Raw genomic sequence first — 22,765 nt, 5'->3', positions numbered from 1 at the left:
AAATACATCGCGTTACAATTAATTCGTGTCATACTGCGAATAATATTTAATAATGATTTGTCGCATCGACTATGCGGTTTTCATCAAGCAACACGTTTATACCAATATATTTTTATACAATCTTCATTTCCTATGTTAGTCATGTAAAAATCTACTAACTATGGTGCAGCAATATAGTAGATTAAACGTCGGGACATTATGAACTGTTATGAACATACCATTAGTTTCATCGAAGGTTTTTCAATAAATGATAAACTGGTATGCGTAAGCTTATTTGACTCTTACAAATGTGTCAAATTATTGTACCTTCGAGAGGACGGTCTTTGTTGATTTATTGCATCGTGATTTGTTACTATTCTATTGACTTTATAAAAGAATAGAATATGTAGCAAATAAACAGTGAGATATATTCATGAAAGAAATCCTTAAAGAGAAGTATCGAATAACCTACATCTCTTGACATCTAACTAGTGTTGATCAGCGTATCGTTACGTTTTGTGAATTATTCTCATCAGCTTGAGAAGAGAATTTACCGACAAGTGCATCGCGTATCGTAGTATCCGCGATGATGCGGCAAGAAATAACTTTGACGAAGCCGGCACGTAAAAAACCGAACATTGATGCATCGATAGCTGAATGATTTTCAAAAATACTATAGAACAAGAATTTTTAGCGAGTCCTTGTTTTGTTCTCGGATCTATCCTTTACCATAAATACATCGATGATCTTTTAAAGAATCGTACTTGAAGTGTTATAGGTAATAGAAAATAGGAATCTTTTGATATTTTATGAATCTCCTTGATTATTATTAAAAAATATTACATACTTTTAATAAAAATTGCATATTTCAAGAAAACATTTGTTTATAGGCATACATGAAATGGGTAGTGCTTGGTGGCAGTGTGCTGCATGTTTGAGAACACAAGAAGAAGATATCTGCGAGTTGCATTTGAATAATTGTAATCTTTATGATGTACCACCTGACGTGTTCATTTATGAAAGGACATTAGAGAAATTGTATCTTGATGCCAATAGGGTAAATATAAGTATCAATTGATTTCTCACGCTGATCTAAGCTCTTTAGATTTAAGGATATTCTTCTATATTTTGTTACAGATAAAGGATCTTCCAAGGCCACTGTTTCAGTGCCATGAGTTACGAGTACTTTCTCTTAGTGATAATGAAGTCACAACATTACCACCCGCCATAGCATCATTAATTAACTTGGAATATTTAGACCTCAGTAAAAATAGTATGTGTATAAGAGTACTATGTATTCTTGGATTTTGCTTATGTTCAATGTATTTATAATTATTATATTTATTTTTTTTAGGTATTAAAGAGCTACCAGATAGTATAAAAGAGTGTAAAAATCTTCGTTCTATAGATATCAGTGTTAATCCATTTGAACGTTTCCCTGATGCTATTACACATATTGTTGGATTAAGAGAATTGTATATAAATGATGCATATATAGAATATTTACCAGCAAATTTTGGAAGACTTTCAGCTTTGAAAACATTAGAACTTAGGGAAAATAACTTGATGACATTACCAAAGAGTATGAGCCGTTTAATAAATTTGCAAAGACTTGATATTGGTAATAATGATTTCACTGAATTGGTATGTTTATATTTGCCATGATTACTATTTATTAGCCAACATATATTAATGTTAATTTTATTCTTTTAGCCTGAAGTTGTTGGGGATCTTATCAATCTCACTGAATTGTGGATAGATGGTAATGATATTAGACGTGTACCACTCAACATTAATCAGCTTTACCGTTTAAATCATTTTGACTGTACAATGAATGCAATTCATATTATACCATCAGAAGTAGAAGGATGGAGAGATATTTCGATTATGCATCTTTCATCAAATGAAATTTATCAGTTACCAGATTCCCTTTGTTATCTACGTACAATTGTGACTCTCAAAGTTGATGACAATCAATTGAATGCACTGCCAAATGACATTGGACAAATGTCAAGCTTAGAGGAGCTTATAGTTACTAAGAACTTCCTTGAATATTTGCCATCATCAATAGGACTTTTGCGAAAATTACATTGTTTAAATGTAGACAATAATTACTTGAGGTGCCTTCCACCAGAGATTGGAAGTTGCACAGCATTATCGTTGCTATCATTGAGGTCGAACAATCTAACTCGAGTTCCACCTGAATTGGGACATCTATCCTCTTTAAAAGTACTCAATCTTGTAAACAATTGCATCAAATTTTTGCCTGTTTCTATGTTGAATTTGAGTAATTTGAAAGCATTATGGCTGAGCGACAATCAAAGTCAACCATTAGTGCCATTGCAGCAGGAATTCAATTGTGAAGAGGACATGATGGTGTTAAGTTGCTTTATGCTTCCACAAAAACCGCGGCAAGAACTTGAACGTAAGTATTTATATTTGTTTAATAATATATGCACATCTAATAAAATTTCGACCATTGTATAGTAGTACATAATTGTAATTTTTAAAATAATATCTATACAATGTGGTACATTATTGCTGCTAGTGGATAATGAGGAAGAAGATGAAGAATGAAATGGTAAAGTACTTGCGAATAAATCCACTAGTATATGTTAATATTGTTTTCATTTAAACATATTTTGTAAGTTTTAGCATAATTAAATGTATAATTATAATTCTGTGTCTTTTGCATACAGAAGTAACACCAGCTGTAGGATTAATTTCAAGTTCGATTGTTGGTACTGGAAAAAGAATATGTTTTGCTGCTGAGGTAGAATCTGAAATCCCTAGACAACTTCATCGAGCACCGACTCCCTACCCTAAAGAGCTGCGCAACCTTGCTAGGCATGCCCGAAATTTGCATCATCAATCAGCGCATGATCAAAGAGTAAGTAAGATTAGAGACACACTTATCCTTTGCTCTATTTCCATTCATCATTCTTTTTATTAATTTGACAATAAAAATTTTAAATCAATATGATATAGAAGTAGCACTGAAGAAAGTAGAATCTTCAAATACTATCAATGTTTTTATTATATCTTTTTGTATGCATTTTTGCATAATCAATATCTGAATTACAAGAAAATTGGCAATTGAAACTTGCAGATGCATTTAGAACAGGAGACTATGATCAAAGAAGCTATTATTGCTACAACTACTCTGGACCTTACCTCAAAATCTGGGACCTGTCTTTCACAAAGTTTATTTAATAAGGTATTCATTAGAGAATTATGAAAGAAAGACAATTTATATGACTCCAGAGTATTTATTAGTGATATTCATAATATAAAAAATTAAAATATATAATAAAAAACAAGTGAAATTGTGAAATCAAATGACAAAAAATATAATTTCAATTTGAACAAGAGTTAAACTGGTATAAAGTGGGATTGGATAAGGACAATATTAAGTCTTCCGTGGGTAAAAAATTAAATCAACTAATTAAAGATTTTTTCTGTAGGATTCACACTCATCGTTATCACCAATTGAACATTATACATCAAAGGCATGCAAGAATAATAGTTCTATGGATATTGGAACAGAGCAATCTGTTTCAGAAGAATCTTCCGATGAAGCAAACAAGACCGTACTTGCAAAAGAAAAAAGTCCGGATATCCGAGAAGCAAAATATATTCGTAATCCCACGTCTGAGTATCTTTCCAAAACTCCAACAGTAGCAGATTATGTAAATTCTACTTGGAAACCGGATGAGTACTCGAAGGCAAACACAGCAAAAATTGTTGAATCAGACAAATTTATTGAACCCTATAAGACTATGCCTATTGCCGCGAACAACAAAAATACCGATCATGTTCAAGTGTCGAAAGTAAATGAAGTTCCACCCGTCCCGCCACCGTACCATATTGCAGCCGCATTTTCAAAAAAGGCGGCACTTTTTCAGCAATTGAATCAATGTAAGTCATTTCTTGTAATCATTTCTAAAATGATAATACACACACACACACAAAATACGAATTTTATATTCTGTCACATTATAGCAGCTCCATTAGACTCGTCAACGATGGCTCCTCCACCAATTGATATGAACATATCAAATTCGAAAATATCGCAGGGAACGGAAATACAAAATTATGATGGAGAACCATTTAAAGTTGAAGAGCATTTATACAATGACAAATTTGTGTTGAATAATACAGATATGACAAACACCTCAAGTAACGATGGAAATATAAACTCTTTTAGTGGCACCGATCAACACACGTTAACGGATTCAATCGATCCAGCAGCACAGTCATTAGAAGGAGATCGATCGTTAAAACCAAGTAGAATTCCTATTTTAAAGACGAAACATTTGGAAAGTATGAATTCTATTTCAAATAGCGATCTATCGAACAAATGTACAAATTCTTCTGTTGAAGACTATGAAGCTTCAAAGATATTGAACGCATCGTGTATACCAACATCTCCTATAACTGGGAAAAAATATCGAAGTCCGCTATCTATGCAACCTAAAGTTTCGGATCGACCAAAAAAGATAATAAACGGATCTGTTTCAAATAATAATACTTCCTGTGATAATTTATCCATAAATGCAATAAACTCGAGTCCAGTTACAAATTCAAATATGGAAGGAATTTCAAAAACTTCATCTATCGAAACGACGAATACGAACAGTTCGATCAACATAAAAAATGAAACTAGCTCTGGTCGAAGTACTCCAATTCTAGCGAATAATAAATCTTTAAACGAGGTGACCAATTCTAACATTGATAATTATAAAGTTGCTGGACTGAATGAGTCATTACATTCAGAAAGAAAACCAAGATTTAAATGGATGTTTGGGCCGCACAAAAATGCTAACGTAGTATGTTTCATTTTTTCCTTTTTTTTTTTTTGAACATAATGTCTTTATGTATATTTTACAATTCATAATTATTGCCTTTACAGTTGCCTGTTCAAGTGAAAAAAAATCCAGGTCTTGGTTTCAGCATTGCTGGTGGAGTGGCAGGCGCAGAAACCGTAAATATTCAAAATTTAAAACATACGCGATAAGATTTTCTATCTTTTAATCATCAGTTTTACTTATCCTAGGGAATAATTGTGACTAAAGTGAATCCAGATGGTCCAGCACAAGGTACCCTTCGACCAGGAGATAAGATCTTAGAAGTCGATGGTATAGATTTCACTAAATCTGATCATAACAATGCTGTCGCTGTCCTTCGAGCAACCGGAGCAGTAGTATCTATGATGATTAGTCGTCATCAATGACATCCAGTTAGAAAACGCAATGATATCTTCTTTTTATTTTCTGTAACTAGTGATCAGTTTATACACATCAAACTGAATACACTTCACGTAAGTTTTTTTAGTGTATATATTTCTTTAACTAATATTAGTATATACCAATATACTTACAAATACACAAAAGAAATGGAAGTTCCATTTTGTTTCTCCTGAACGCTTGTTTTCATGGTAGTAGATCATATTCCCTTTGATACTGTCAAGCAATTGAATGACTGAAACAGCGTTACCAAAGGTGGGAGTGATGGTATTTATTTGAGGAAAATATTTCTGGCTTCCAGTGGTTACAACTTGTGAACTAAGCTTTTTAAAAACAGAAATAATTTTGAGGAAGAATTCTATTCTTAGGTTATACCATAAATTAGAAACGCGTTCTCTTGCACAATTTAGGACGAGGAAAAGAATTTGAAATGTGATGTATAAAAAAACTATTTTTAAGAAAAATTCCTTCATGGGCCAATCCACAGCTTACTCATATTATTTGGTTATATAAGTAGGTAAAATAGGAACTATTTAGTGAACAATCATAAGATGATAAGTTTCTTCCCGAATTTCTATTTCCAAAAGAATGCATATATTTGTGTTGTTTTATGACGTTGATTATATTTGTGTCAACTCACTTGTTCTCTTTGCAGAGAGCTGACAATGTGCCAGAAACAAAATACTATTTATTACTCATATATATTTAAAAAAAATATTATATGAAAATGAATATATATTATGCATATATATTATATACAAACATTATCTCTGTCAACTAGGCGAGATTCTTACAGACACTTCTTTTGTGAGATATCATGTGAAGTACATATTTTGTATATGTAGAAAAATGGTTTTTCTACAAATTTATCCTAATGCATAGACTTTAAAAGCACAAAGAGTTCCATAATTAATTTGCTTGTATTATTTACAATTCGTATTTAAAAAATGATACACTTTAATTTCATTTGAAAAACATATCTGTGAGAATCTTATTAATGTAAAGAAAAAAGGAATGTTCTTCTATGTGCCGTAATTTTATTGGTTATGTTTTTAATAGTTTTGTTACTATTGGTTTTGATTCTTTTTCTTTTTTCTTCCTTTTTTAATAAAAAGATACTTATCAGAAATATAAATTTACATTTTTCAAACAATTTTATATATTTTTGCTTGCCATTGTTTTTGATAAGTTTGTTTTATTAGATACTAGCAATTCTCTTATCATAAAGTCAGCTGTTAAGTGTTTGATAAAATGAGATCTTTATTGTTATGGTTGTGAATTATTATATTTCATTCATTCTATGTAAAGGAACAAATGTATGTACCTTGTAGGAACTGTTTTCGAACAACAGTTATTAATATGGCATAATAATGCCAAATCATAAGATAAAACACTACTTTTCTATGTTAGTGAAGTTATATTAAAAGAAAAAAGAAAAAAAGAAAGTTATTCATGTAAATGGAGTAGAGCTGTGAGATAAATGTTTAGAAAGGTTGTATGGTGATGTATAGCACAAGTGAACTATTCACGTCAAGTTATGAGTTGTAATATAGTATACTATTTGTATCCCAGAACTTTTATAGCAAGATAACAATATTGCACTTCACTTTACCTCGCATATACAAAACAATTACTATGCACATTCTCTTTATTTATACATTTTTTTATATTTGAATTAGTTTCATTAGTTATAAGGATATTTAGGAGAAATGGTTTATGCATTTCTATAGATATGTTTAAGTAAATATGTATTGTTTGATTTTATTGCTTTCTATATTTTTTTGATGTTTTTCAAAGTCGATACAAAATATTTTTTGATATTCATTTTTGTAGTAATTTTTTAAATAACTCGCTTAAAACGATATTACACTTATATGGTAGCTATACAGTGGAAAACTATACATACATGAGCTTGTGTATGTTCAGCATAACTTCAAATATATATGAATTGTTCTCTTCTATAATTATCAGAGCTTTGAATATCTCAGTACATTATTTGAAACTATAATGAAGCATAGAACTTCCAGAATCAAGAATTATAAAAAAAAATGTTATACTTACAGAAAGATTTGTTTCGCGAAATACCGGTGATACTTATTCACTGAATAAGAAATACACCTTCTATGGGAAATACGTAGAATTTTGATATATTTTAGAAGTAAACTGACAAAAAGAACAGATTATTTTTGATTTAGGTATTTTGTGAAAGTAATTTTAGATGACTATATACCCAATTCTTAGTAAAAATTATATATGTTTTGATTATTTTTTATGAGTACATGTAGTTCTATAATATATAAGGTATACATAAAAGCAGCTTGATATTTAAATTTTTGAACTAACTATATTATCAATAATAATCTGCATACCTAGTCATATTGGAAAGTAAGAAGTATAATCGAAGGTGGATTATATTTTCGCCTGATAATACTTGTATTTTTATTAATATTTTGTGTATTTTTTTAACATCAATTTTATGTATAAGATTTATAATAGAAAAGAATGCTTATTTATTGTATGCTTTATGTTTCAATAAATATTCTATTTGTTTATACATAACAAATGTACAAACTGGATTTTGCATATGTATTAATACTTTTTTAGCAAGATATAACATCTCATTTTAAATATTATTTTATGCTCAAATACTCAATTAATGTCTTCTGCAGCATAAATTGAAATTTTGATTGTCAAAAAAAATTTTGGACCATGAAATGCATATACAATCTTTTCTACTACTCTAACTACTAAACAGACTGACTACTTTTTGAGCAAATATTTAAGTGGCATTTAATGGAATGTATTGATTGTATGGAAAATGTGTGATTAAAAATGCGATACATGAAACTGTATATATAAAAAATTGAAAATATATAAGTGTACAAGTGGTTGTATTCATTATTTAGATCTTCATTGCAATCAATATTTTATTCGATATTAGTTTTTAATAATTTCTTCATTTTATAAGATTAACCAATGCTTTCAATAATTTGATTGAATAATATTCCAATTAAGTCGAAGAAAAAAGGTATTTAAAAGACAACATTAATTAGTACAACCACTTCCTTGACATATTTTTTTGGAATATCTGTTCAAACAATTTGTATTACAATGTATGATAGATTAAATGTACAAGAAATGCTCACAGTGGTTTAACTGGTCATCATATAATGACTACCATACAGTTGTATGAAACTTTGAATTTGTTAGAAAAAGATATTTTACCTTTCTTAAAAAGTCCTAGTTGGTTGTGCAGCAATAAATAAATTAATATTTACGTACAAAATGTTTAAACACTTCATTATACTCTACATATCAATCCTTATCGATAATATTCAAGTATGGTATAAAGTTTTTTAATCATTTGTAACTTATTACGTATAAAAAATTCCCATAAAAAACATCCTTACTTCAAAATACATTTTCACGCTCCTAACAGTAAAAATACAGGGTTTTCAATGTAATGTTTCCAGAGATTTGAATACTTAGCCATTGTGACGCCATCCACTATTCGATGATCGGCAGCCCAGCTAATGGAAATTATGTTTGCGGCTTCTACGTTTCCTTTATCGTCGAAGCGTGGTAATTTTTGCACTCTTCCAAACGCGCCGATCACAATTTGTGGAGGAAGAATCACCGGTTTTGTATATGTACCGCCCACCTGTCAATGACGATTGAATCTGTTTTAAATTGAATCTATGTCATATGATCAACAAATGGATAATGAATCGTAAATCGTTTGTTTGAAATTTGTTATATAAACTACTCAGAAGCCAAATTGATCAACTCCACTTTATAAAAATTTCGAAATTTTAGTACTAAAATACATCATCAATGTTTCATTTTTCGGGAAACAAACGATTAACTTTAATCTAATCGATCAATTTGGCTTTTATGTGATTTATATAACGACTGTCTTCGGATTTAAATTCAATTTGGATATAGTTTAAATCTAGATTGAATTCTCTCGATCTAAAATAGTTTTGTAATTCAGTTTGATCATTTAATAATCGATATGTTTCAATTCATTACTAATTTAGCACCATTTGGAAATAATTTCTATACTTACAACACCTATGTTCGACAGTGAAAACGTTGTATTCGATAAATCGTTTGGCGGGATCGAAGATTTTCTTCCAAGTTCTTGAAGACGGTTTAATTGCTTTGCGATCTCTATAATATCTAAATCCTGAACATTTTTAATATTCGGTACAATTAAGCCCTCAGGTGTATCCATAGCAATACCGATGTTATGCCTCTTTTGAATACGTAACGTTTGATTTTCTTCATCAAGCCAGGCGTTTAGCTGTGGTACCTTTTCTAATGCTCTAGATGCGGCTTTTATGAAAAACGGCATCAAGCTTAAAGAAACGCCTTGCTCTTTCACCGAATCCTTCACTTCGTTTCGGTAGTCCATCAGTCTGTTAACGTTACACTCATCGCTGTACACAAAGTGTGGTATACTCTGTAAACATGTGTTGGTTTCGTAAATTTTTCGCAGCGGACTCGTTTAATTACATGTTTATTTTTGGACGTTTATTTGGGACATGGAATTAACGACGTTAGCATATAGGAGACCGTGTACACGTCATATTTGAACATGAAAGATAAGAGGTTGGGTGATGAGACGATTAAAATGGCCGTATTTTCCCGTTTGAACGGTGTTTCGTCTGTCAAGGTTGACAGGAAATTCGGGCCGAGTAGATGCTCGTATTCGATCGATCGCTATCAATCATGTGTGTCAACGTCACTTTTAGACGACGCACTTCTGTTGTCGGTATCGTCGTGATTCGCGCATTTCAACTACAAACATAGTACATTGAAATTTTTCTGGGCAACGAGACTCGTGCGCTTGTTACTATTATTAAATAAAAAATTTATCTTCTCTTTTCTTGTTATCTATGAAAAGGTTGTCAGGTTATTTAATCCGCAAACCAATTATCGATTAACTGGCCGTTTATTTAGTTACTGCAACCACGTGGACACGCGATAGACAAAATTTTGCTAATCTTGCAATTTATGACTGGTGTGCGTTTTAACGCAAACTGCGCTTATTAATTTCGCAGTCTTAATGCATTCGTTACGGCATTACTTGAACTTCTTTTCATTTTCGCAGAAAATTCATTTTTAATAATAACATCCGAACAACTTAAGTTAGATAATTTATATCTTTAACTTTGTTTTTTGTGCAGATTTCCCCGAAATAAGATTGAAAATAAACTCGATTAAAATAATAATAAAATATAATATCATTCAATATAAAAGAAAAAAGCAAAATATATATCTTCGAAATTTCTGTTTGCGTAATATTTTCTCGAAACGATAGAGAAATCCAGCTTACCAGAGACTGCGTCATCGTTTTCCACATATGCTTGGCATAGCCTTTTATCGGTATCACCGTTTCCGCCGTTGATTTTTCTTCGACCCTTTTTTTCTCGGAGCTAGTAGACATTTTTTCCAAATGAGTCAATATATCCTCTTTAAGTATTCGATTACCTTTGCCCGTAGGAATGACGTCCTTTAGCTTAATATGATTCTCCATAGCTATTCTTCTGACCGCAGGAGTTGCTAGCGCCTTGTCTAACCCATATTTTACTGCGCAGTCTTCCTCGTCACCTTTAACGCTCTGCTTGTTATCGGTTTTTATAGTTTGTTGTTGCGGATGCTGTTTGTCAGAGATCATCGTCGTCTTAACTTCCATGTTCCCATTATCACCATCTAGTTCGATGTCCAGCAATGAATCTCCTATCAGAGCTACGTCGTCCACCTTGTAGTGCAAGGCTTTAATTAATCCGTCGTAACGGCTGGTAATCGTCACAGATGCTTTGTCGCTTTGAACCTCACAAATGTTATCGAATTGAGACACCCGGTCGCCTGGTTTCACGAACCTATGCATTCGAATGTACCAAGTCAGAATTTAATTATCTTTACGGTACATTAGATCGAAACGCAGTGTTATCGACTGACATATATTATGTATATGTGTATGTTAGGATTAGTTTATGTATTCTCATGTGAATGCAATTTTTTCATTTTTTTTTTCAATAATATACTCCATATATATAATATATTTTGTAATATATTATTAAAAGATAATCTGATGACAGTGGAGGGGGAAAATGATCGGCAATTGCGAAAGCTTCGTGTGTATGTTGGTTAACGGCAAATTCTTTGTTTTGCTCACCACTCTTTTATCGTGACGTCTCGAATTCCTTCTCCGATATCCGATAGTTTGAAGGGGACGACGGTCCCGCAGCGAAAGCAGCTTACGGAGAAGAATCGACATTTTTGATCGCGTACATTTCTACCCTAAATAAACATAGATTTTTCTTTGTATACTCGTCAGCAATAACTTAGAAATCCTTGCTTCTGTCTGAACGATTTTGTCCATCCTTTATTTTAAATTTTATATTAGAAGTGTCGAGACGAGAAAATTGCATATCAAATATTTAGATTGAAACATCGATTTTTAAAAATATAACGTCATACTTTAAATTTTGAGCGTTAAAATGGAAATTTATCGATTATCGATATGTGATTAATTTAATTACGATTGTACAATCGATTTGTGCGATGTATCGGTAGCCATTTTTAGTTTGTTTTAACTTATGTGAAAGTATCGGATATAATAATATACATACATGCAAATTGTGCAATTAATTGTAAAAGTATAATGTAAAAAAATGTGAAATTCGAACGCCTGGAACGACTACTTGGCCTTCGTCACCCTCGGTTGTAGAAAGAGAAAGCGTCAACGCTTGAGGGTGCCATAAATTAAGCCTTCCCTTTGTGCGGTGCCGTCGGCTAACGGGCCCTAACGTTTTGCGACTGTGATGCCTAGTATACACGGGCGAACGAAACCGACTATTTCGTACGTTTCCTACCATCCTGAATAAACACAGCATCTCGGATAAATCGAGATGCGTTTATATGAATGATAGATTATATTCTCTTGAAATTCGCTTACAATAATATCTTACGAGTCTTTTTTGAAAAATTTAAATCGATGTTCGAATTGAATCGATTAATATCCTGTGATAATATTTTCTCAAGTTCAATCTTAATTGAGTTAAAAGAATAATGTAATCAGAAGAACGATGAGTGTGATTAGTGAATTATACAATTTATCATATTTGTCGACATCATGATATACAGGGTGGTTGGTAACTGGTGGTACAAGCGGAAAGGGGATGATTCTACGCGAAAAAAGAAGTCGAAAATATAGAATAACAATTTTTCGTTTGAGGCTTTGTTTTCGAGAAAATCGACTTTGAATTATCGCTCGGTACGCGTGCACTTTATCACGTCTCGTTATAACGGATCTCACCGTAGATCATTGTCTCGATGGAAAAATTTAAAAAAAGAAAGAAAAATTTAAAAAAATTTTTATTCTATATTTTCGACTTCTTTTCTGAAGTCGAAGTTGAAAAAAACTATATCATGACGTATGTCAAGCCTTTCAATATTATCCAATCCGTATCTATTACAAATATTTGTAACAACCTAGCCCCAATCAATGATTCATCGAGGCAATTGCTTTATTTGGCGGGAAAACATTGCCCAATCGTTATACGCATTCCGTAGAAGCTGCCCAATCAAAACAATTCTTTTTTTAAATTTTTACGATTACGTAATTATAGGATAGCTTCTATTGGATTAATTAGATTAAATACTCAATTCGATATTTGAGACGAAATCAAAATGCATAGAAACCAAACCGGAAGTCTCTTATAATTCCATATCAATTCCGTTCCGTATTCGGGTACAAAACGCTTTGACTAACTTTGATCAGACGGGTAGGTCACGTGTTAATTTCATTTATTGCGTCGCGGCTAAGTGTTTATTGCTTTAGTAGTCCTTTACCGTATAATTTGTCCGAAGACCGCAAAATGGAGTGTATCGTAAGTGGTGACGTTCCCTAGTAGAACATATATATTGGCTCTCTAAAGCTTGAACAATACCAATATAAACGGCACATAACAAGGTTGCTAACCAATCCTGCGTCATGCCAATTAAACACATCGGCCGATACGGTGTACGAAATATTTGCAGTTTTCTGTGTTCTCTAAATATACCCTCTGATTTGTTTAATGCATTCAATGTCGTACCGATTTACTGTGATGTCACATATTAAAGATACAAGCGATTATCCTTAGAACGGTTGTAAATGACTCATAGTATGATAAAAATGAAGAAATTTTAAAAGACTTAAAAATTCCAACAGTGTAGGAGGAGAACCAGAACTTTGCAAAAAAAAGGTACAACAATAGAATTGTATGCAGTGCATATGAACCAATTAACAACGAAAGTGTACGAAGCTTACACTAGTAGAAGACTAAAGAAGAAACATTCGTGTGACCTAATTCCAATATAGGACTATCAGTATCATTATTGTAATATATATGTATGTGTCTATATATGTATGTCGAAGACGAAAGGATATCGGGGCCTCCCTTTTGGAATGTTGGGGAAAACCTCAATACCCTAGTCCAGACTTTTACTATAGCTACGCTTAAATAATAAAACTAAGAAATAGCCGTAATGTTCTAATCTGATTATGGGTGCCCAAGGTTTATGACGATGGGCTTGGGCTCGAAGTGGCATAAAGGGTCACTGAACGTAGCCGCGGTCACGGGAGGGACGTGTACCTAACAGAGGTATGAAATAATTATATAGCTCTCCTTAAAAACAAAGATTGGCCCGAGAGGTGGGGAGAGGACTATATAAGGGCAGTTCCACTTGGACTGCGATTGAGTCTATACTTGCACGTTGAGTGACACCAGGATCGTGTATCACATCGCATTCGTCGTCCCGTTGGCCGTGGATTCGTTATCGAACCTCGACCATCCGATCGCCGCTATTACTCGTGGCCTCTTGTAATAGTCACATTTGTGCCAATAAATATCAGCTATAACCACGATGGCAAATTCGAGTGAAGGTTCGTCAAACGCGTAAAATTCCAACATTAACCCGACATCAGAAGTGGAATCAGTGCCGGTTATAACAGTGCAAGAGCTTACGACCATCGTGCGCGAGTTAATTCAGTCGCTAGTGCAAAAATCGAGTGTAGAACCTAACAATTTTTCGCTACCGCGTTTTAACCCTGAAACCGCGGGCCCCGACTCTGCTGCATGGTGCGCAGTTGTCAATCTGATTATGAAGGAAAATCCTTTACAAAGCAATGCCCTGAATATAATTTCAATAACGAGCGTCGAATCGACTTCTACGTAGTGGAAGCGTCAACTGGTAGATCAAGTCATTCGGGTGAGTCGTTTTCATTTTACTCTGATTTTGGACCTGAGTGTTCACTAATTAAAGAATCCGTAGTCTTGAGATTTTCTGGCAAAAGAACGTTTGATATAGTTGTATCTTCGGCCAATCGCGGGGAGACGCAATCGCGAGGAAACACGTCAACGAGAGTCGTAAATTCCTGTTACGATTATAATAATCGACGCCGCGAATAGATCGATCCCCTGATTTCCGTTGAGATAATAGGGGTGGTTGAGATGGTATAACCTGCGATTCACAGGATTATGAAATTTATATTTCCAACAACTTTGTAAAGAAGATAGTTACACTGAGGCGTATGTATAAGCTAAGTGAGTGATTGATTTAAGGATAAAAACCCGGTAATGACATGCTGACTATTCTAACGATGAAGAATAAGTGAAGTTCGTTCTTACGTGATTACGGAGGAGAGCTCGGAGTGGGTGTGTCTTTTGAACTAAGGACGTGGATTCGTTGTTCACACTTTTCGCTAGCGTTATAGCCAATATTAATAAGTGAAGATTGGAGGAGGAAGCCTCCTACCGACGTGGCTCGGGGGTGACCTTGTGCATGGGAAAAACCGTCTTTTCCGTTAGACACCAACGTGCAATAAACTTAAGGACTGTTTTAAATACCAGTTATAAACCGAAAATATTTGCAGGATTAAAGGTTTCTGCAAGCTAATAAGATTCAGTTTATGGTGGGGCCTTAGGTTTATGGAGGGTCTGTCGAATGGGGCTTGGGCCTCGGCGGTCAGACACTGAAGGACGTCGCACGGACCATTTCACGCGACGTAACAATAGTAGTAATGCGAGAAATAAGAAATATTTGTACTAAACGTACATCTCAAATCTTGTCCATTGCAGGTGTTAGTGGTTTTACATTGGAGATAAATCTTTCATGTCCTTGCTGATAGTTATTTAAAATATGATATCGTGATTGATCACGAAATTTTAAGTCAAGGTTTTGACGTAATATTACACAAAATAGCCCCGCTATGTGTAAAACAAAAATGATTAATGCCTGTAATAAAACCGCTGAAAACGAGATCGATGTTAATGAAGTTGACTAATTTCTCTTTTCGAAAATTCAAAGATTCATTCGTTACGAGTTTCCTACGTACTCGCGTAAATACAGGTCATTTAGAAATACAATTACTTGATCCTAAATCACCGTACAAAGAAGTCCTTATAGACTTAGCGAGGAAGAGTGCAGAATAGTACGTGAGAGAATAAACGAATTAATTAAAGCAAAAATCATAAGGCTTAGTAATTCACCGTTCGCGAGCCCTATGTTACTCGTGAAGAAGAAAGACAGCTCAGATAAATTAGGTGTAGATTTTTGAGAGTTAAATAAAAATATGGTCGCGGATCGATATCCTTTATCTCTTATTGCGGATCCAATTGCAAGAAGCGAGATACTTTATTAGCCTGGACAGGGCCAGTGGATTTCTGCAAGGAAGAGGAGGACACGGCGCAACACACGCTGGAGTTCTGTCCGGCGTGGGCGGAACCACGACGCGTCCTACGGCTCGAAATCGGCGAGAGCTTAGCCCCCGAAGCGGTCGTCGCGGCCATGCTCAGAGGGCGCCAGGAATTCGCCGCCATCCGCGCCTACTGCGAGCAGGTCATGCTGGCGAAGGAGCGGGCGGAAAGAAACCGGGAGCGAGCTCGCGATCCATCCAGGACATCGCAGCGCCCGAGGAACACAACGCGCCGCAGGGGCGCGACGCCGCCACCGGCGCCGCCGCGGCCACCGTAGGAGTGCGAAGAACCAGGAAGAGGCGTCAGGGGACGGGGTCCCCAGGATGACGCAGCAGGAGCGAGGCGCTAGGGGGCGTGGTCCCCCCCAGCGGTCCAAGAAGAGTAGGACGCCTCCCTTTGACAAAAGGAGAGATAGACGCCCGGGGGTAACCGGTAGTAATTCGGGAGAGATCCCGGGTGCATCTCGACTCAGGCGTCAGGACAGGCCACCGTGGAGGTTTTAGCCGGTACGAATCCGGCACTACCCAGCGCCCTCTCCCCGGAGGGCGCAGGGCGCCTATGAAGGTTTCCTCCACGAAAAAAAAAAAAAAAAAAAGGGCCAGTGGATTTCGCCAAATCCCTATTCATTCTAATTCTACAGAATATACAGCATTTGTTACCCCGATGGACAATACGAGTGTATAATGATACCGTTTGTGTTGAAAAATGCATCATCCGTTTCTCAGAGGGCCATTCTTAAGGCCTTAGGTGACCTCGCTTATTCGTACGTTGTTGTTTATCTGGAATATGTTTTAATTATGGCCAACTCGATAGACCAAGTTTTAGAAAGACTACACATTGTATTAACACTACCGTTGAGCGAGTTTATAACACTAAAATTAGCCGAACCATATTTACAACAAGGCAGAAATATAACGACAGACAATTTCTTTGCAAGCATCTCGCTAGCTAAAAAATTGCTAATACAAAAAACAACTTTGGTTGGGACCATCCGGTCGAATAAAAGAGAACTGGCAAAACCAGCGAAAGAAAAAAAGGACAAGATGACTTTGTTTTCCTCAGATTTATATAAATCAGAAAATTGCACACTTATACTGTGTATAAAAGTAAACCTAAAGTAAAAGTCCTCCTTCTAAGCACCAAACATACAGGTGCACGAATAGAAGATAATTATAAACGTGTTCCAGAAGCCATTGCTTTTTACAATAAAACAAAGTTTGGTGTGGACGTCGTTGATCAAATGACACGCAAATATAGTGTGAAAGCAGGGAGTTTCCGATGGCCCCCTCAAGTCTTTTTCAATATTTTGGATTTGGCAGCGATAAACGGGTGAATATTATATAAAGAATGAACCAGATCGAAATTATTCAGAAAGGAATTCATATTTTGTTTAGCCGAGGAATTAGGTGGGGAAAATAAGAACATTTGCCAAAGATCAGACGCTTCGTTTCTGTCACTTTCAAAGTCAGAAGTGCGAAAAAGTTGCCAAGTGGGTTATTGCAAAAAAAAAAATAGATGTAATAATTATTGTATATATTGCAAAAAGATCGTATGTGGAAAATGCACAAACAACATTCAATATATTTGCAAAAAATGTGCTCAATAGATATGATTACCCTGTGCCGTTAATGTTATTGTTATTTTTTTAGTGATAATTTAAAAAAAGACTTTATTTATCAATAATTTATTTAAATGTGAAGCCTAATATTGTTCCTTTCAGACTTAATTTGAATAACTCGATTTTTTAGAGAAAAATGTGTATTTTCGTTTACCCGTCAATTTGACGGCTCCCGTAGAGATAGGTATACTACATACAGATTTCAAAGATTAGAAAGCATAGGAAAAAATAATTTTGTGTATAAATTCTTTAGATGAAATGATTAATTTACGATGCAAAATGGTTAAAATTGGTGCTATGGTTTTTGAGATATTTCATTTCGAAGTTCGACCTAGTGTTAAATACCCTCACAAACGCCGGATTTTCTTTCGATTTTTTAAAATATTCTTTCCTAAAAACAAACATCGGTGCCTTATCTTGGATATGTAATTCACATATGGATGGATATGTAAGATCGAGCATAATGGTTCACATACGCTTACGGGTGATCATGTGGTCCAAAGAAATCAGATGCAAGATCAATACAATTATCGAATTTAGTTTGGGTATCATTAGCACTATGGCCATAACATCTAGCATAGTGTATTCACATAAGCTCAAAGTGGTAATGTGATCTAGAAAAGTAAGATTCACTGGGTACGAAATTGAGAATAGTCCATTGTGACATCAATCACATCTCAACCTACATCAGAGATAAGACATCAACTCCTGAGACACATGATGTTTGGACACATCACCACCTTATCATCATGGCCTACAACAAGTCTGTGACGCACTTTAGTGCGACGACCTTCGGACACTTCTCCACATCATAACCTATACCGAGCCCCCTCAACATCCTCAAACCAAAACGTATACAAACCGAGACTTCTTGTACGTCTGTTCTTGTACAACCCCTTTCTCCGGTTCAGTTCTATTATTGTAAGTGTTAAAATTTATAATAAAGTTCGATAAAAGAAAATTAATAGTTGGGTTACGACTCAGCCTTCTTTTCTCTCACACTCCAAGTATCAATTTTACGTGACACCATCATGTCATTACGATCCGGCTGATAACCCACAGGATGCAACTAGCACCTTGAATACTAATCATAATGTTACTAATTTTGTTTTTTTTTTATTCCTTTTGCTATCAAACCTCCGAACAAAGTTTTGTTGCTGAACTGGACCCTTGGCTTATTCGGACATTTAGTTAAATTGTAAATAACGTTAGTTGTATTGAGTCTAATGTTTGGAAAACCCAATATTTCAGTTACACCCGAGGACGTGTGATAGTCAGGATAGCCGTGTCAGAGACGAAAGGACATCGGGACCTCCCTTTTGGAATGTTGGGGAAAACCCCAATACCCTAGTCCAGACTTTTACTATAGCTACACTTAAGTAATGAAACTAAGAAATAATTGTAATGTTCTAATTCGATTCTGGGTGCTCAAGGTTTATGACGATGGGTTGGGCTCGAAGTGACATAAAGGGTCGCGTGTACCTAACAGAGGTATGGAATAATTATATAGCTCTCCTTAAAAACAAAGATTGACCCGAGAGGTGGGGAGAGGACTATATAAGGACAGTTCCACTTGGACTGCGATTGAGTCTATTCAGAGGAGTGCTACTTGCACGCTGAGTGACACCAGGATCGTGTATCACATCGCCCCGTCGTCCCGTTGGGCGTGGATTCGCTATCGAACCTGAATTCATTGTCATCGACATCTCGACCATCCGATCGCCGCAATTACTTGTGGCCTCTTGTAATAGTCACATTTGTGCCAATAAATATCAGTTATAACCACGATGGCAAATTCGAGTGAAGGTTCGTCAAACGCCCAAAATTGCAACATTAATCCGACATGTATATAGACGATATATGTGTGTATATACGTACATATATTGACAATTTGTAATGGCATCTCGATGGAGATGACCATTCAAGTGCCAGCAATCCCAACGGCTACCGTAATCTGTCAAATGTTTTCTCGGACAGATTGCATTAAAAAATATGGAAAATATAAGAAAAGTGTTGTCACCGGTGACTCATATAGAATACGTTCATTATATTTATAAAATAAATCGTGTTCCATAATAGTTACAAAATTACAAAAACTATTATTATACAGAAAAATGTATAAAAAAACGGAATATATAGTAGTTCGAAAGTATTTAAACACTTCTAGAAATATTTTGTAAATGTAAATGTAACATTGTAATGAGACTCAACCATCGTGATTATATTGGCAAAGTTAGGAACACATATGGAAACATGAATGAAAGCTAAAAGATATTTAGCGTAAGTATATATTTCACAGAAATCGCAAAAGTATTTAAGCAATCAATTATCGATTATATTAATGAGTGTTAAAATTTAGTAGGAGAATCTTTAATATCAATTATATATATTTATATATAATTAGGATATTTAGGAAATTATATCAGAAGTTTGAGTGTTCAGATCACGTCGGGGTCACCAATGTAGAGGACTTGTAGAGGATTGGTAGTTAGGATAATGAGAACTTGTTGTTGCAACCCGTCAAATATATTTAAATTAAATAAATAAATAAATATAAATAATGTCGTTGAGACGCTCGTACAGTGTATAGGTTGCAAAATAAGATCGCTGATAAATACTCGATAAATGCTCGATAGATACTCGTAAATGCTGCTCGATAACTCTAGATAATTCGCCGATAACTCGATAGATAACTCACTCGCTTGCGATCGTGTCGGTTTATTTATACTGGTCAGGAGAGAGTCGGAAAATTCAAATTCGTCTTTGTTCGACGGTTGTACGTAGCAGCGACATTGTTTTGCCCGGAGTTTATTTATTTTTACATTACGTGTATCCTACCGATCTTGATACTCTGAGGTAAAACAACATGATTTGAATTGTCCTCTAACTCATGTGCCGCTACATTTAATATGACTATTCACTATTCACACAGTATACTAATTTTTAATGAAATATACAGTGCCAAACAAAAATATTGACATAGCCTGAAGTTTTGTATAAAATTTTTTGTAAATCTGTAAAGTAAATCTGTAAAATATAACTGTCATCCATAAAGTTTAAGTATACCTAGAATTATAAATTTAAAAAATAATTTTAATATTAGATTAAAAGAAACAAAATAAAATACGCATAAAGGTAAAATACACAAAAAGTTTTTAGCGGGACAAAAGTATTGGTACACTTGAAAAATTTGTTACTATCTGTATTCTACCTAACCATTTTTAACGTTTGGACACTTGTTATGTCGTGGGAAATTTCCCCATTCAAACTGATCGTTATTTTTTAAACCTACTAAGAATGTTTTGCAGAACAAGAAAAAGCGTAAATAATGGGAAGTAAAACAAAAGAAACAATAATTGCTGAAGCAGAGATTGTATAAAATTTAAATAAGCAAGAAAAATCTTATTTCGAAATACGAAAAATTACTAACAGAAGATGTTTTACCGTAAGAAGTGTAATTTAAACAATATCTTGGCAAAAGAGGCCTAACAAATGCCACACCAAGCGATCGTCCTTGGGAGCTTACAAATTAAGAAAACAGAAGCATAGGCAATATAACAAAAAAGGAATTTAAAACTACATAAATAGCTTGGAAATAGCTGAAATAGTAAAAAACGAATCTAACACAGAAATACACCCCATAACAATTCGAAGAGCACTCAAAATTGGTAGATATGAATAAAAAATTGCAAGACGAAAACCGAAACACGAAAATACAGTATTCTGGGACAAAATTTTCAGACGAAAGCAAATTTAATATTTTTCAATGTGATGGACGGGTTTTCAGTTTAGCCAGAACCGAATACTGAAGTAAATGAAAAAAAATTGTTCAAGTCGTTAATCCCGGGGTGATGGGGTAATGGTATGGAGGTGTGTGAGCTCTTCTGGTGTATGAGAGCTTGTTTCTATTGAAATATTTTAAAGTAAAAGTGAGGAAAATGAAATTTAGAACAAGATTATTATTTTCAACAGGATAATGATCCCACACACAAACTTTACATTGCCAAGCAATGGATGATTTTTAATACACTGTATATATTAACGACTCCCTCACTCAAAAGCATTAAAACGCATCATATTATCTCTAAGCAAGATCTGGAGAAAGTACTCAAAAGTTCAACAGTCACAAAAAAGTTAGTACATTCAATGCCAAGAAATTTTATACCAAGATCTTATAGAACAATACTTTTGTGTCGTACTGTATGTTTGTAGTAAATATCTTGTATCCTCTATACCTATAAATTTCTAGATTGATTCCTATATAATACGTACAATATACACATAAAAGTTTTCTATGATAAATGTTCAAATACTTTTGTGAGCAACTGTACGTATATTATATGTATGTATAGCGTAATGATTATGCATGTAGTGGCCAGTGATGTAGGCATTTTATGCGCGATAACCTCTTATCCTTTTCGTCGAGTAAACGCGAGTGTCAGATTATATTGTGTGAACACGCAGACGAAAATTTCCGAGAATAACCGAGATTGTACGATGGTATCCGCCACGATCTCCACGCAATATAATTAGCTATTTATTATGTTTACCATCTATTGCTTTAAATGAATAATGTCCCCTTACCAGAAGTGCCGTGACTGTCAGTCTCCAGGTGAAGGCCATTGTAAACAATCTTCACCGTTTCGAGAGCAATCGAAATTTCCTTTCGAAAGATGTTTCAGCTGCCGAAAAAGCGTGGAGTCGTTGATAATGACACAACTGTACTGGCATGTAGATCTTTCACGATGTTATCGTTTGTCTTCGGTAGTAGTCTTCGAAATATGTTTTCGTTCGCGTGTCCGGAAGAAGTTACGCAACGTATGAGTAATACCGACGAAGAACAATTGTTTCGTTAAAGATTGTGTTTTATTGCGTTTCTCCACTGTACAATTGTTGAAAGTTTCAACTTGTTTCAGCACTTTTCGTGTTTCTGTTCTTCGTCGATGAAGTTTGAAACCACCGAAACTCATCGAAGAAGATGTATTCGTTATTTTACACAAATTTAATGGTATTTAAATATAATGCACATCGAATTTGCATCCTGAAATGAGGAGATAATCAACGATTATATTTTGAAATATAATTATTACTTGAATTGCACCACGAACAAAGACACGTTCGTACGAAATCGAATATCGGAACATTGTGTCGTAGATATTGTGTTTCGGTGA

At 34.5% G+C, this 22,765-nt stretch overlaps 2 protein-coding genes across 7 annotated transcripts; one reads left to right on the top strand and one right to left on the bottom strand.

The window, feature by feature from the left end:
- The first annotated feature begins 9 nt into the window (after nt 1-9).
- Nucleotides 10-6,223, top strand: LOC126863940 (protein lap1-like). Of its 6 annotated transcripts, XR_007689011.1 has the most exons (12): nt 10-757; nt 870-1,036; nt 1,117-1,252; nt 1,334-1,623; nt 1,693-2,404; nt 2,679-2,869; nt 3,089-3,196; nt 3,444-3,897; nt 3,982-4,808; nt 4,892-4,963; nt 5,036-5,299; nt 5,421-6,223. XR_007689011.1 is itself a non-coding variant. In XM_050614691.1 (11 exons), the coding sequence occupies exons 2-11, from the start codon at nt 881-883 to the stop codon at nt 5,210-5,212; spliced, it is 3,120 nt and encodes a 1,039-aa protein (XP_050470648.1). In that variant the 5' UTR covers nt 10-757; nt 870-880; the 3' UTR covers nt 5,213-5,317. The 6 variants fall into 6 exon arrangements, 5 of the variants coding, with proteins under 5 accessions (XP_050470648.1, XP_050470647.1, XP_050470651.1 ...); XM_050614691.1 differs by lacking the exon at nt 5,421-6,223 and having other exon boundaries at nt 3,985-4,808; nt 5,036-5,317; XM_050614690.1 differs by lacking the exon at nt 5,421-6,223 and having other exon boundaries at nt 5,036-5,317.
- A 737-nt stretch (nt 6,224-6,960) lies between these two features.
- On the bottom strand, nt 6,961-22,517 carry LOC126863947 (lipoamide acyltransferase component of branched-chain alpha-keto acid dehydrogenase complex, mitochondrial). The gene is made up of 5 exons (XM_050614721.1): nt 22,179-22,517; nt 11,410-11,534; nt 10,567-11,113; nt 9,295-9,690; nt 6,961-8,886 (listed from the first exon to the last, which is right to left on the bottom strand). Exons 1-5 carry the CDS (start codon nt 22,215-22,217, stop codon nt 8,650-8,652), a joined length of 1,344 nt encoding a protein of 447 aa, XP_050470678.1. The 5' UTR covers nt 22,218-22,517; the 3' UTR covers nt 6,961-8,649.
- Between the last annotated feature and the right edge of the window lie 248 nt (nt 22,518-22,765).

This window comes from Bombus huntii, chromosome 3 (assembly GCF_024542735.1).
Source record: "Bombus huntii isolate Logan2020A chromosome 3, iyBomHunt1.1, whole genome shotgun sequence".
Classification (NCBI taxonomy): domain Eukaryota; kingdom Metazoa; phylum Arthropoda; class Insecta; order Hymenoptera; family Apidae; genus Bombus; species Bombus huntii.
The sequence above is the reverse complement of the archived record's forward strand: the minus strand, read 5'-3'. Positions and strand labels throughout refer to the sequence as shown.